Source organism: Macaca nemestrina, chromosome 3, assembly GCF_043159975.1.
Source record: "Macaca nemestrina isolate mMacNem1 chromosome 3, mMacNem.hap1, whole genome shotgun sequence".
Lineage (NCBI taxonomy): Eukaryota > Metazoa > Chordata > Mammalia > Primates > Cercopithecidae > Macaca > Macaca nemestrina.
In genome coordinates this window covers 47788909-47805455 of record NC_092127.1, presented here as the reverse complement: position 1 = coordinate 47805455, position 16547 = coordinate 47788909, and the positions used below count along the sequence as shown (strand labels likewise).

Genomic DNA, 16547 nt, shown 5'->3' with positions numbered 1-16547 from the left:
CACACTTTCTTTCATAGCCAAACATTTGGACACGTTCCTCTTATTGGAAATGCACTACTTCATCCAGTGTCTGTTTCTTCCTTGCCCCCTTCTCCTCACTTACCTCGTCCAGAAGTCTCAGTCTGATAATGGCTTCTCTGGGAATATTGTCCTAAATGTCCGGAGTTGGGTTAGGTGTCTTTGATTCTTAACTTCATACCATGAATATTTCAATAGTTAATCTTTATTTTCATCCATAGTTCCAAGTACGTTAACATATGTAGCCTTCTCAAACTCATGAGATACTTTCCTTTGCACTTCTCAGATAAGTAAACTGAAGCACCAGAAGGGTGGTGACTGGTGCAGGGACTACCAGTAGGAAGTGGTGGAACTGAAGCTTGAACTCAGGTTTCTCTCCCGAGCATGCACACTTCCTATAGAGGGTGCTACCTTGCTGGTGCAATTAATAAGAATTATAAAGTTTAAAAGAGAGGAGGTAAAATTTTCATTATAGATGAAAGCCATACAAATTAACAAGCTACTAAAACAAATGAGTTCAGCAAAGTTGCCAGACCAAGATTTTTTAAAACTCAATAACATTTTTCAATACTAAATAAAGCATTAGCTAACATAACAGTAAAACAGACCAGCAACACAACCTTCCCCAGCAGAAGACTGCTTGCTGCAATTAAATATGGTTTATTTGAGGATTGTCTGGATGGCTCAACATCAGAACATCTATCAAAAAAATCTTGACGATACAGGAAAAGTTAATGTCAAGTTCTGAGAAGAATAAGAATAGATGGAATTTTCCAAAACTGACTAAAGTATATCTATGAAAAATCTATAGTAAACATCAAATTTAATACAGGGCTCAGAAAAACTTTTTTTTTGTTTTAAATTTTGGGAGATGATGAGAATGCCAGTGTTGGCACAGCTATTCAGTAAAGTAACGAAGACAAAAATAATAATGACCATTCATTTTTATTGAGTATTTACCTATGTGCCAAGCAGTATAAAAGCAAAAGTGTGGTGGATTCCCATTGGTGCAAGGAGATGGTGAAACTCCCATCTTCCTACTCCTCGAAGGTAGAGGTGATAATTGAACTAAAGTGAGCCAGGATGAAAAGGAGTTGTTGCAGAGCAATTGTAGGTAGGATGTTCAATTTATCGTTCTGACTCAGAATGTAGCTGTTCGGACATAATGGACTGGAGCAAATTACAATGTAGTAAAATTTGGGTGGTACTGGTGATGGTGTAGGATAGTTAGATCTAAGCTGTGAAATGAAAAAATCCCTCAATATCTACTAATAACTGCACTTTAGATATAGTCAATACATATGGAGGTGCAAGTACCAAACATACTGTAATCATGGATTTTTGTGGTTGAAGCAGAGCCCTTTTGAAATTAATATGGAGAAGCAGCACAATGCATAGCATATGCCTTTTGCTATGTTAGCTGAATGAACTTCTGGTGAAGAATTAAAGTGGGGATCCAAAACACATTGTTAAATCTCAATTTAACCTCTTTATGTAAAATTGAATAATACATTTAATTTCTCTGCACTTATTATTCTCTTCTTGAAAATTAAGATGATTAGACCAGAGAAATTCCCTTTGCTGTTGAATCTGGTGGTTCGGGGAGCCAACATAACATGGATGGATTCTATCATATGCTGAGGTTTTCAACCTGTGATCTTTATAGATGTTACTTAGGCACTGGAAAGGACTTTAGACACCTCCAATCTAATCTCCTTACTTTAAAGACAAGGTAACTGACCCTTAAAGACATAAAGTACCGTGCTAGCGTCACATAGCTGTTTAATGACAGAATCAAGCCTTGGGTCCAAGTCTCTAGACCCCAGTCCATTCCATGGTTCTGATAAGATTAGGAAAGCTCCAAATTTCATTAAGAAGTTCTCAATCTGAATTTTACATGAACTATAGTTTTGGAAATTGTAATATGTTAATGATGAATAGATGGGAATGATGGTAGTCTGTATGGAGTATAAGAAAACAATAGATGGTGAACATTTCCACCATTATTTACACAACACATCCAAAGAGAGAGATTCTATGGTGTGCATGTGTATATATACACACCATATATACATATACACACACACCATCTATATATATATATAAAAACACACACATATATATATACACATACACAATGAAATACTATTCAGCAATAAAAAATAATAAAATCATGTCTTTTGCAGCAACACGGATGCAATTGGAGGCCATTATCTCAAGTGAAACAAATTGAAACAGAAAGTGAAATGTGGTATATTGTCACTTAGAAGTGGTGGCTAAGTGATGTGTACACATGGACATGGAATGTGGAATAATAGTCATTGGAGAATCCCAAAGGTTTGGAGGATGGAAAGAGGTTGAGGGATGAGAGATTACTTAATGTGTACAATGTACATTATTCCGGTGATGGTTACACTAAAAGCCCAGACTTTACCTCTATGCAATATAGCCATGTAACAGCACTACCTTTGTACTCCTTAAATGTATATTTTTTAATGAATGTTTGTGGTCCCACCACATGGCCACATTTAATGTTACTTGCCTAGAAGTATGTTTTATAACTGAATGGAGATAATTTTCTATACTGTATTCTAACCTAGATGATGTATATATTCTGTAAGATTTTTCAATTTTCTTTGTTCTCACTCTGTATTTGTCAAAAAAAATTATTAGTAATTTGGTCATGTAAATTAATAGTGCAGGCTTAGTTACTCAGGGATTGCTCTGGTGCAAGAAAAAAGTTACTCACTTCTGCCTTCTATACCGCTTCACTTTTCACTCCGCCACTGCCAAAAAAAGCCCTCCAAATAAATCTGACCTCTTAGACTACAAAAAATGCAGCCATCTTGGGAAACCTGCAACAAGTACACCCAGTAGAAAGGGTCAAAGTCTTAAAGATTGTGACATATCTGTAATCCCACAGAAGGGATGATGCATGCCAAGTGTTGGATGATGTCTACAAAACCCATTTTCCTTAGACAAAAGCTGAAAGGCATAGAAGTGATATAAAGCAGAGAAAAATGAAAAGCAAAAATTATAAAGACAAGAATGGCAATCTACTTATAATAATGGTTTTGATAACTACCATTTAGATAAGAATAGTTCATGAGGCCAGTGAAAGAGGAGATACAGTACTAAAACTGACCATTTTCCTGTCGTGAGGACAGGATCTCTGTTAGCTCTGTCTCAGATAATTTGTACAGCCCAAGCGGAGAAGAAAGAACCAGCAGTGCTATAAAAGATAAGTTCTTCTGTCCAATCTAGGGAGAAAAAAGCAACCACACTGACCACATTAGAGCTCAGGAGTCCAAACACTGCTAGTTGCCAAATAAACTTCATTAAGAGAGACAACTTCCCCCTTAGCAGTTTTATAAACACTATTGCTTTTTCATATAGACTTGAGAAGGTTAGTTTACTCGTCAGAAAGTAGACTGGAAAGCAATGTTTTAGAAACAAGACGTTTGGGACTGCCACAGGGATCTAATGTTCAGACTAAATCACTTGATACATTTCATACGAAGCTAAGTATTTGGAACAAGAGATGCTAGAGGTCTAATCAGCAAGAATAATAAACAGAAGAATGACAGCCAAGTCTAGCGAAACTGTCTGGAGAAAGAGTACTGGAGGATTTGCAGTCTAATGTGCATTTGTGCTTAATAAAAGATAAGCTGTTCCTAGATTTTTAAATTTAAGTGTTATTCCTGAGGATTATGGTCATCGCATCTCTTTGCTTCTGTAAGGGGCTGGTGAGATGCAATAGCAATGTTTGAGTCCAGCTTTTTGTGAGTGGGAGATGTGCTCTATCATTAGGTGTCCTTTTCACCCAATAGGTTATTATCAGCAGGTAATAAGAAATGTGCATCATTACAGATTCTCAGGTGGTATTTTGTTCTAAAATAGACAAGGTATGTCTTCTGTGGCAGCGCTGAGTGAACACATAGAGACTGGTGTCAAAATGGCTGTTATAAATTACAGGGTACGTTTTAATAGTTAAACAATTATCTAAAGAGGCACCACTGGAAAATTGTTTAGTAATAATTGGCTGATTTTTATGATGAAGGATAATTCTAATGCAAATCTTTTTATATAAATAACCTGAAGAATTCAAAAGAAGGACATTAATTTTAAAAGCATTTCTGGGAACTTTCTGTTGTCTGGACTTATTTATCTTTAACTGCAAATGCTGGAACTGTTCAGAAAACCATCAAAATAGCTTTCTATATCTATTTTTAGAGTTTAAAAGTATGACATACATATATAGTCATATGTAATTAATATATATAATATAAATAAAATATAATTTCTACTATATAATAATGGTACTTGAGAGGCCAAAATTGACCACTACTAAATTCAGGCCTAACAAATTCTGTTGTGGGAAGCTACAACTAAAAGAGAATGCCTTGGCCTATGGAATGAAAGGAAAATATTTCGTTATTCTTGAAGGGTTAAAGCTATAAGGCTTCTTTTCCTTCTTACCCTTTCCTTTGTCTTGGTATTATTTCTTTATCATTCTTCTTTACTTACCTTTCTTTCCCCATCATGGTTTTTATGTTTTCAAAACTTCGCTCAAATTTACCAGCTGTAGAAACCTCACCTTGACTACCTCAGTTTGTCTCTGCCCCTTCAATGTTTCTGTACTAGGCTTTGCCCTTTTCATGGCAAAATATGACAGCCTTCCTTTTTGTGAAAATGTTCAAATCATATCAAGGAGTATGTCTTTCCAGTAAGACCACTACCATCCAAATATAAAAATGTTTGTTGCTAGTATTTGGCCTGATAAAGAGCTTGTACCAGAATATAAACTAGCCACATCACTAACACAGGTTTAGTTCACGTGACTTTTTTTTCTCATAGCAAGACTTTCCTGAAAAAGAAATTAGGGCAAGCTTTATTAATTGCAAACTGGCACTTTAATGAACTAGACTATAGGGATGTTAGTGGATACTTTTTAATCTTCCTGTGAGAAGGGTGAGTAGGATAATTGTGATAGATGAGGTGACTGGTTGGTGGTGAGCTGTGACATTCACAGTGTTGGATAACTGCTAATAAGAGGTGACAGTTTTGAGTGTTCACTGTGTGTCAAGGCCTGTTCTATGCAGCTTTTATGAATGAGCTCACTTACACCTCACAATTGCCATTTTCCCCATTCTACAGATGAAAAAATTGTGGTTCTTGAGGCCAGGCACGGTGGCTCACACCTGTAATCCCAGCACTTTGGGAGGCCAAGGTGGACAGATCACTTGAGGTCAGGAGTTTGAGACCAGCCTGGCCAACATGGTGAAACCCCATCTCTGCTAAAAATACAAAAATTTGCCAGGTGTGGTGGCACACACCTGTAATCCCAGCTGTTTGGGAGGCTGAGGCACAAGAATCGCTTGAACCTGGGAGGTGGATGTTGTAGTGAGCAAAGATTGTGCCATTGCACTCCAGCGTGGGTAATGGAGCAAGGTTCCATCTCAAAAAAAAAAAAAAAAATAGTGAGATCCCGAGAAATTAATTGGTCCCAAACCTTACACTTAGTAAGGGGCTAATTCAGATTTCAAACCCAGATTTGTCTGAAACCAAAGTCTATACCTGGATCTATTCTGTCCCACAGAGCTTTCTGCAGTGAAAATGTTCTGTCTTCTGTTTTCAAAATCGTAGCCATTTACCACATGTGGTTTTTGAATACTTGCAGTGTGTCTGGCTCAAGTGAGAAAGTGAATTTCTAGTTTTATTTTAGTTAATTTACAGATAAATTTAAATAGCCACATGTGGTTAATGGCTACTGTGATCAACAACACAGGTCCGGAGACTTTAAAATGTTGCTAACTACAGGCTAATCACAGGAAACCCAGTCCAGGAAAGTATATTCATGTAAGGTCTAGTTTTTCTCCATTGCTAGAGTTTCTCAGACATTGTAAAAAAACCAAAACCAAAACCAAAAAACAACAACAACAGCAGGGGTACTATCTTAAATTGCTGCTGCATTGGAGGTAACAGAATTCAATTAAAAAAATTATTTACAGTCTCCTTTGGTTCAGAAACTGTGTCATGCTTTGGGCATTCTAAATGAATTTTGTCTTCCAAGAGTTCATCGTCTAAGTAGCTTTATGGAGAATGTCATAGTTCTTTTCCCAAATTTTCTTCATAAATGATTAGACAAAATATTTAAATCTGTGCTATATAATATTTTGTGGTATTTTGATTTTAATTTTATGAATAGATAATACATTCCCATGGTTTAAACTTCAAATGGTTCAAAGCGCCTTCCAATTCCCTTCTATAGGTGCAACCAGTGCTGTCATTTTCTAGTGTAATGTTTTGTGCAGACACACAAAAATGCACATATGTATTTAACCATCCCCCTTTCTGAAACCAAATAAACACTGTTGAGTTACCTTGTTCTTTTTACTTAAAAAATACACCTTGGATATATTTTCATGCTAGTATTAAAAAAACTTCCCATTCTTTTCTATGGATGCATTATATTACATTGCAGGCATGTATTATAATTTACTTAAACAGTCCCCTACTGATGGACATTTAGGTTTTTTCCATTCTTTGCTATTATAGAAAATATTCACATGAGTAATTTCAATACTTATATTCTAAAGTGAGCTAGAGTGACTGTATTCCTGTTTCCCAGACCGTATTCCACAGAACACAAGTCTCATGAGATGTTCAATATCCAAAAGGGTTCTATAGTTAAATAACTTCAGTTAACTCTGGGTATTTGTTGATGTTTCGTAGTGTACACTGTCAAATTAAAAGAAATCTTGCAATAATCTGCTTCGATGTAATCCAAGTGTTTCCCAACCTCACATTTTCTCAAGGAACAGCATACACTATTGTTTTGGGTCAGGTTCCTGGGAAGCAGACTGAGATAGAAATGTTCATGTGAGAGGCTTACTGGGGCATGTTCTAAAGAACAACACCTGATGGAAGTGAGGGCAGATCAAAACAGGGTGGGCAGAGGGAGAAGTTGGACTGTGATGCAGTTGCAACAGTGGCCTCACAGGATCCCATGGGGAGCCTTCTAGAGGCAGGATGTCCCTTTGGAGATGTTCCAACTCTGGAAGGGAAGCAGGCCAGATTCCTGGAAGGGAGAGCCACTCCCTGACAGCTTTCTTCCATTGGAAGCATTTCTCAGGAGGGGCTCAGCTGTGAGCTATCAACTGGAACAATGAATTTCATTGTTCACTACAACTCTGTATAGAATCTTCAAATTTTTAAAGGAGATGCTTATCAGTTCTTAGAATATCTTGCTGGTCACAGCAAGTCATTCGGTCTCCCGGGACTCAGTTTCTTGCTGTATGAAATATGTATACTGAACTGAAAGTTCTTTAGAGTTTATAACATTCTTTGCATCCATTTCCATTTCAGTATGTGCGAATTAAATTCTAAGGTCAGACATAAGTTTTCCCAAAGACATACTTGGCTATATAGAGGCCAATAATGTGGATAGATAGGCCCTAATTTTTTAATATTTCTGCTGTGCAGTTATGGAAAAAACGTGCATTGTTATACTTTCAAGTATATGTTCCTTAACTTGGGGCAGAATCTTGGGGCAGACTCTTGGGGCAAAATTGAATGAGAGTTGAATTAGAGCTTTTTATTTTAAAAATATTTTGGTTACCTCTTGTTAGGTGTTTGCTGAAGAAGCTAGCCTGCTATCTTCCTAGGAACATTGGCCCATATTGATAAAATTGAAGGAATATACTGGCATGAGGTGTAAAGGAGAGAAGAGCATAACTAACTTTAAAGCACATTCTTAGAAGCTCTTATTTATTCTCCTTTTAGAAGCTCAGGAAGCAAACAGGTGTAGATAAACAGCGATAGCAATTTCTCAAGGACCATCCGTTTGGGAATCAGATGGGTCTAAATGCGCATCCTATGTCTTTTATGGTACTTGCGAATTTCATTCTCATGCTCCTGCAGGATTCATCAATAGTGGTTGTTATTGATGGAAGCTTGTTTCCTGGCAGGAGAGGGAAAAGGGCTCAGGGAATGGGCCTCTCTTAAGTGTGCCTAGTAGAGTTGATGAAGGTTCATAAAGAGAATGGAAAATATATCCAAGAAAAAGAAAATGTTCTTTTTGGATAAGGAAATGGGAAGTGAAATCAAATTTAAAGCAGTGGGTATTATACAAATATGATGCAGAGAAGCAAACAAAAAGGAAAAAAAAAAGAAGAAGCAATTTTAAGATTGGTGGCTGTATGGGTGTAGGATCAACTTTTAAATTGAATGTAAGTTTTTCTAAAAAACCTTAATCTTTTTCTTCAACACAAAGCTTCATAAAGATTCTTGGATCATACTGAAATTTGGTTAAGATGTTTCTTAATTTATTTTATAAAATAAAAGTTATACTACTTTACTTTTTAAAATGGCATAATAAGTTGGATTACCCTTATAAAAACAGAAGTTATACTATTTTTAGGTTTTCCAATCATATAGTCTGTTGACATGCTTATACCCCCCTCAGATCACATATACCTTAAAATATTATACTATATTGTGATGTTGTGGTTTACTACTTCATATTTGAGTGGAGACTTTGCCACTTGACTTTTAGAATAAACGTTTACAACTTATTTTCAACACCTTCTTTAGACTTGGTCAATAACTTGATATCAAACAAATACATTTGACATCACATGTGCTTTGTGATATTTTGTGATAAAGAGAAAAACATTTTACTAAAGAGCTATATGAAGCATTATAGGTTTTACAAAATGATATATGATATTTTTTTCTCCAAAATGATATACGATATTTTTTTCTCCAAAATGATGTAGTTCTAGTCAGCAAGGACATGAGTTAAATTATGGAGAACTCTGAGGATTATAGAAAAGATTTCTCTAAGAAGTTCAGTCTTGACTTATATAGTTTTCTCCATATGAGTCTTCCTGTTTTTTTATAGCATGATCAGGTATGTAGGTAACCATAAATCTGAGGAAGGGAGGATTACTCAATACATAATTATTAATCCTTTTATCCCTACCTTTGACTCTTACAGAATCCATTCCAATATATGGCCATGTGGCTCTTTGGAGCAGTGTTCCATCATGTTCCACGATGGTGACATCATACGGAGCACAGAAATCAATGTTAGCAGATAACCAGCCCATATAAAATCGAGTAAGTAAAGTTTTAAAAATTGTATCATGGCAATATAGGTACTTTTATGTAATAGCATAACTAATAATAAGGAAGATGTGGCAAAACAGGTGAAGTTATACATACCCAGAACTTTTAAAATGAGCATCTTGGTTTAAAAAATATACCGTTTGTTATTGCATGCTTACAGTATATATTTGAGGGCACAGAATATTGCACATAATTTTTTTTCTGAAAAGAACCACTTAGTAAATATTCTATGCTTTGTGAATCAAATGATCACTGTCACAACGAGTCAACTCTGCCCTATTGCTTGAAAGCAGCCATCATCGTGTATGGGCATGGCTGTGTCCCACCGGAACTATTTACAAAAACAGGCAGCAGATGAGGGTTGGCCTCTGGGTCATAGTTTGTCAATTCTAGGCATATAAAATGACAGAACTGTGCATATCACTTTCTGTATATTACTGGATTAATTTTGAAAGAACTTGGGTGCTTAAAATTAAATAATAAATGTAATCAAACATCTAATTTTTGAATGAGTTTACTAATGTAAGGATATTAGAAGGTAATGTAGATTAGATTTTTTAAAAGACTAATTGAGACTTTTGAGGAGTATTTTACAGAAATGTAAGGTCAAGTTCAGTCTCGATAACTAACAAAATATAGTAAGGTATAACTTGATGATGGAGATATGTTCTAAGAAATGTATCGTTGTACAATTCTGTTGTGGGAACATCCTTGGCTGTACTGACACAAACCAAGATGGTATAGCCTATACATGTCCAGTCTATATGGTATAGCTAATTGGTTCTAAGCTACAAACCTGTACAGCATGTTACTATACTGAATACTGTAGGCAATTGTAACACAATGGTATTTGTGTATCTAAACATAGAAAAGATACAGTAAAAATACGGTATAAAAGATAGAAAAATATATACCTGCATAGGACACTTAGGATAAATAAAGTTTACAATACTGGAAGTTGCTCTGGTTGATTCAGTGAGTGAGTGGTGGGTGAATGTGAAGGCCTAGGACATTACTTGACACTACCGTAGACTTTATAAACACTGTACACGTAGGTCATGCAAAATTTATTAAAATATTTTTCTTCTTTTAATAATAAATTCACTTTAGATTATAACTTTTTAAAGTTAAGAAACAAACATTTTCTTTAACTTTTTGACTTTTGTAATAACACAACTTAAAACACAAACATATTATACAGCTGTACAAAAATGTTTTTCTTTATATCCTTATTCTGTAAGCTTTTTCCTGTTTTTAAAATTTTTAAATTTTTACTTTTTAATTTTTTTTTGTTAAAAACTAAGACATAAACCCACACATTAGCCTAGGTCTACACAGAGTCAGTATCATCAACATCACTGTCTTTCTCCTCCACATCTTATCTCACTGGAAGGTCTCCAGGGTCAGTAACACACATGGAGATGTTATCTCCTATAATGTCAATGCCCTCTTCCTGGAATATCTCTGGAAGGAACTTCCTGAGGCTGTTTTACAGTTAACTTTTTTTTATATAATTTTTTTTATTATACTTTAAGTTCTAGGGTACATGTGCACAGCATGCAGGTTTGTTACATATGTATACATGTGCCATGTCGCTGTGCTGCAGCCATTAACTCATCATTTACATTAGGTATACCGCCTAATGCTATGCCTCTCCCTCCCCCCACCCCATGACAGGCCCCGGTGTGTGATGTTCCCCTTCCTGTGTCCAAGTGCTCTCATTGTTCAATTCCCACCTATAAGTGAAAACATGCGGTGTTTGTTTTTATTGTCCTTGTGATAGTTTGATGAGAATGATGGTTTCCAGCTTCATCCATGTCCCTACAAAGGACATGAACTCATTCTTTTTTATGGCTGCATAGTATTCCATGGTGTATATGTGCCACATTTTCTTAATCCAGTCTATCACTGATGGACATTCGGGTTGGTTCCAAGTCTTTGCTATTGTGAGTAGTGCCACAATAAACATACGTGTGCATGTGTCTTTATAGCAGTATGACTTATAATCCTTTGGGTATATACCCAGTAATGGGATGGCTGGGTCAAATGGTATTTCTAGTTCTAGATCCTTGAGGAATCGCCACACTGTCTTCCACAATAGTTGAACTAGTTTACAGTCCCACCAACAGTGTAAAACTTAACTTTTAAGAAAATATAAGTAAAAGGAGTACACCACACATAATGATTAAAAAAGTATAGTATAATAAATACATAAACCAGCAACATAGTTATAATCGTGTTATGTACTGTATATAATTTTATGTTATACTTTTATTTGACTGGCAGCACAGTAAGTGTGTTTCCACTAGCATCACCATAAATTGAGCAATGCACTGTGTTATGACGTTATGATGTCATTGTGGTTTGGATTTGTGTCTCCATTGTTGGAGGAGGGGGCTGGTGGGAGGTAATTGGATCACGGGGAGAAACTTCCTCCTTGCTGTTCTCATGATAGTGACTTCTCATGAGATTTGGTTGTCTAAAAGTGTGTAGCACCTCCCCCTGCTCTCTCTTCTTCCTGCTCTGACCATGTAAGACATGCCTGCTTCCCCTTCACCTTCTGCCATGATTTTGTTTCCTGAGGCCTCCCCAGTCATGCTTCCTTTATAGCCTGTAGAACTGTGAGTCAATTAAACATTGTTTTTTCTTTATAAATTGCCCAGTCTCAGGTAGTTTTTTATAGCAATGTGAGAATGGACTAATACAGATATCTTTGTCACCAGGTGCTAGGAATTTTTCAGCTCCATTATAATCTTATGGGACCACCTCATTGTATATGCAGTCTATCATTGACTGAAACTTCATTATGGGGCGTGTGTGGCATTAAAGCACAGAAATAAATCTAAGCATCTGGCTTCTTACTGGTAAAGTGAATCTATACATTTTATTTTCACTTCCAGTTATAATTTCTAATTAACATCCTCAGATAGAATTCTGTAGCATGTATACTAGATCAAGATAAACAGTAAAATAAGTAAAAGAGTTTAAGGAAATCGAAGCATTTTATAAGAACTCTAAGAGGAAAAAGGTAGTTTCTTTATTTTTCCATCATTTTTAGTATGAAAAAATAAAATAACTATAAATTCAAAGAAAAAACACGGAAATCATGTTCTTTGACAGTAATTATTTATAAACTGAAACTTACCCCTTAACTTCATGAACTTCCTAGAAATTACTGTTTCTTGGAATTTTCATTAAGAATTCCCCAAACTCAAGAACAAATTCACTGGTGGGTTTTTTTTTTTTTTTTTGTGAGACGGAGTCTCGGTTGTTTGCCCAGGCTGGCATGCAATGGCATGATCTTGGCTCACTGCAACCTCCACCCCTGAGGTTCAAGTGATTCTCCTGCCTCAGCCTCCTGAGTAGTTGTGATTACAGACACATGCCACCATGCTCAGATAATTTTTGAGTTTTTAGTAGAGACGGAGTTTCACCACGTTGGTCAGGTTGGTCTCAAACTCCTGACCTCGTGATTTGCCCACCTTGGCCTCTCAAAGTGCTGGGACTACAGGCGTGAGTCACTGTGCCTGGCTGGTGTCTTACTGATCCACACAAATTAGGTATTGCTACCATTGAGGGGTTAAAAAAGAAGCAGGGGGAAATTTTGGGTATTGAGTGATAATATTTAAGACATTTTTAGTAATAGCAATGTAGTTGTAAAGCGTCTTGTCACTGAGATATTGATGGAATGAATAAACATTCTTTTTTTAATAAAATTATTCTGATCAGTTCTGTGGCAAATTAGCTATGGCAGGGGAATTTTGCTTAAACGAAATTACGCTTGAAATATGCAAGAGATTTAAACAGAGATCTCCCCTAGTATGTGAGTAGTAAATAAGTGTTTCAAAGTCATAAGAAGAGTGTCGTGTGCCTTCTCTTTTCCTTTTATGAATTCTCTTTGACTCCTACATTTTTAGGTTCAGCCTCCTTTGTCAGGATACTTAAAAACAGGGGCACTTTGATTGGTTACTTTTTGGTGGCCAATAATAGTTATTCATATCAGGATTTAGGTTAGATGGAATTAAAGACCTCAAGTATCTCTTCCAATTTGCATAGTAAAACAGGCAAGTAAGTGTAATTTGTTCCTTGGTGAACTCTGCTCTTACTGTAACAAGAACCCAGAAAGGCACTATTTGTATCAGTTAATCCCTTGAAGGTAGCTTTTATTTTGGATAGTCACCTGGGGAGTGTAATGGGCTCAATGCTAAAGAAACATTTGAAATTTTTCTGCCAACCGAATCTCACTTGTAGTCTTTATCATGATTTCTTTGCTATAATTTTTACATTCTGAAAATAAACACATTTATAAAGCAGAATTGGGGTATCAACTAAGTTACTAAAAACCTCACCAGTGCATGTTTTCACTCAGGGCCCCTCCTCTTTTATTTTAGCTAGGGATGCAGCTTACAAGCTTGGGTGGCCTTGAGTCACCACTTTTAACTCAATTTGGTTAAAGTTTTTAATTTTATTTCTTCTTATCTCTTTGATTATCAGGGTAATATGTGCTCATTATAGAAGAGTGAAAACTACAGAAAAGTTTAAAGTGGAAAAAATATCACCAGTTGCCGTACTTACTAGAAGGCAGCTAAATGCATGACTGTTAACAGGTTATTTTGTTTACGTGATTGCTATAAAAAAGATTGAAAAGTTGCATTGTGGTTTTGCTTGTTTACCAGGAAATTGTGACATTTCTCTGTGACATTACATAAGTAAACGTTATTTTAATGTGTATATAATACTCTAATTCAAAACAGGATCCAACCCATCATTCCTTTCTCTAATTTTTGATTATTATAAATAATACTTCAGTGAATGTATTTTTGAATAAATTTTGTCCATATTTCTGATAATTTCATTAGGTACATTTCCTAGGAAGGGAACTAAGATGTCTAAAGTAATAAATATTTTAATGGTGCTCAGATCTTATCCCAAAAATGATGTACAGATTGACACTTTTGTCATCCCTACACCTTCATCATCTCTATGTGAGTCTTGGTGATATTGCATCCTCACCATTGCTGATGTTTCACAATTCTTTCTGGTTCTATGAAGAATAGGGGCAGCAGTTTATGCCAAATGTAATTCTTATCTTGGAAACCACAGAGAAAATTATGAGAATGGGATTGAAGGGAGTCCCACAAACTAGGTCTAGCAAGACCCAGAGACAGTGAGTAACCATAAAATCCAGAACATGTTACTGTAGATAGGCAAAAGCAACTGAAATTAGCAGAATTTGTGCAGGAAGCACTGCCAGGAGGAATGAGAGTGTGGAGGGGCCACGGTGATAGCAGATGTTGCTGACTGTCAGCAGGTAAGAAGGAAAGAGCCCTGTTTCGAGTGGGAGCTAAACTCAAATAGGGAGTCATTCCTGGGAGAATTGGAGAAAGATGTTTTTGTCCCCATAAAAGGCAGATCTCAGAAAGCACATCTTTTAAAAAGGAGAGAAATGCATTGGAAGGAAGGGGTTGTATGCCTTGGCGGCAGCTTCTAGTGAGGAAGCTGGAGGAGCTCAGAGCTGGTGCATGTGTCATTCCTCGTAAGATCCAATGGACTTCACAAGGTGCATCCTGACAGGCAGAGTTGGATTCCTGCCTGCATTGTGCACTTAGTGCCTGGGACTTTTCTCCTTGTATGGAGATGTGGACAAGTTAATAGCCTGTGTGGCTCATCTTTGACCAATGGGATACAGAAGTTAGCAACACATTCTTCCCCTTTTCTCTGCCTGGGTGTGACCTCTTAAAAGTACAGTTTGTGTACTGCTGTGCACTTAGAAATGACGAACTCTGTTGCACACCCTTATATTGGCTCCCTCCATCCTTCGTTTCTGTTTTGTTATTGTTGTTGTGGTTATTATTTTTTCTCCTTATTTTCACTTCTTTCTGCTTTCCTGGAATCATACCCCTCAATAAAATACTTTTTTCTGTGTCTAATGATGATGTCATACCCGTCATACCTTTATTGTTTTTCTGATTTCTATTGGGATTTCTTTTCTATTCCATGGATTATTTAAAAATGTATTGCTTAATTTTCAAGCAATTGAAGATTCCCTAGTTGTCTTTTTCATTTTTAGATTTCACAGCCAGGTTTCTTTTAGAGAATAAAACATTGAGTACTTTTAGTCCTTTTAGTTTTGTCATGACTTGCTTTAGGCCCAACATATGGTTAATTTTGGCAAATGTTCCAAGAGGACCTAACAAAAGTAAGTTTTGCCATTGAGTGCAATGCACCTTAGAGAACAGGTAGGTCAAATTTATTGTTTTGTCCACATCTACTCTGTCCTTGTTGACTTTTTCTTTTACTGTGTGTTTTATCAGCTTTTGAAAGAGATGTTTTTACATTACCCACAATGACAGTGAATTTGCCTACAAGATTTAAAGCTGTGATTTTAGAAGACTATAGATTTTGGAATGTGAGACCTTCCTGGTGGTTTGACCTTTTCATAGTTAAGAAATGCACACCATCATCTTTGTAATAAGGCTACCTGCCTTAAAGTCTGCTTTGTTATTAATGTAGCTACCTCAGCTTATTTCATTTAATATTGCATGATATAGATTTTCTCATCCACTTGCTTTCAGCCTGTTTTTTTCTCTATGTTATACACGTGCATCTCTTGTAAACAGCAGGTAGCTGTGTTTTATGTTATTGTTTTGAATTCAGCCTGACAATCTTAGTATTTTACAGAGTATTTAGTTCATTTTTATTTAATATAATTTGTGTTTGTATTCATCAACCTATTTTTTTTCTGTTTGACTCAGCTTTTATGTAGCTTTTTCTTCCTTTGTTTTTATTACTTAGCTATTACAACATGCATCCTTTGCATATTACATTCTATTTAATGATTTGTTTTAAGAAGAGAAAATTGCAGTTTGATTTAAACCCTTAGAGAAGAATACAAACTCCAAATTGTTTCCATGAAGTGAGAATGCCACTGATATCTAAGCTTGATAAAAATTTCACAAGAAAACTATTTTCCCAATTTTATTTATGAATATCAGTGCAAAACTCTTTGTATTATTGGCAGAAAAAAAATCCAGCAACTCATTAAAATAGTAATCATTAAAAAAGTACTCGGGAGGCTGAGGCAGGAGAATGGCGTAAACCCGGGAGGCGGAGCTTGCAGTGAGCTGAGATCCGGCCACTGCACTCCAGCCTGGGTGACAGAGCAAGACTCCGTCTCAAAAAAAAAAAAAAAAAAAAAAAAATAAATAAATAAATAAATAAAGTAATATCATGACCAAGCAGGCAGGGTTCATTCTAGGAATGAAATATTATGAACTCTATTAAAATAATTTATCATATTAATTGGTCTAAAAATCATATGTTAATTTCTATTGATGCTGAATATTTATTCGACAAAATTCAACAGCCACTGTGGATATCTTTTAAAAAGACAGCTC

General features: G+C 35.9%; 1 protein-coding gene across 4 annotated transcripts in view; it reads left to right on the top strand.

Annotated features, from left to right (window-relative positions):
- The window catches only part of LOC105493292 (interleukin 15), a 98752-nt gene that overhangs the window by 12406 nt on the left and 69799 nt on the right, over positions 1–16547 (top strand). For all 4 annotated transcript variants that reach the window (XM_011760831.3, XM_011760830.3, XM_071092998.1 and 1 more), the window contains exon 2: positions 9020–9141. Coding sequence is in view for 1 of the 4 variants with exons in the window: in XM_071092999.1 (XP_070949100.1) it covers positions 9020–9135 (116 nt within the window). In the remaining 3 variants the exon portion in view is untranslated. The remainder of the gene's footprint in view (positions 1–9019; positions 9142–16547) is intronic.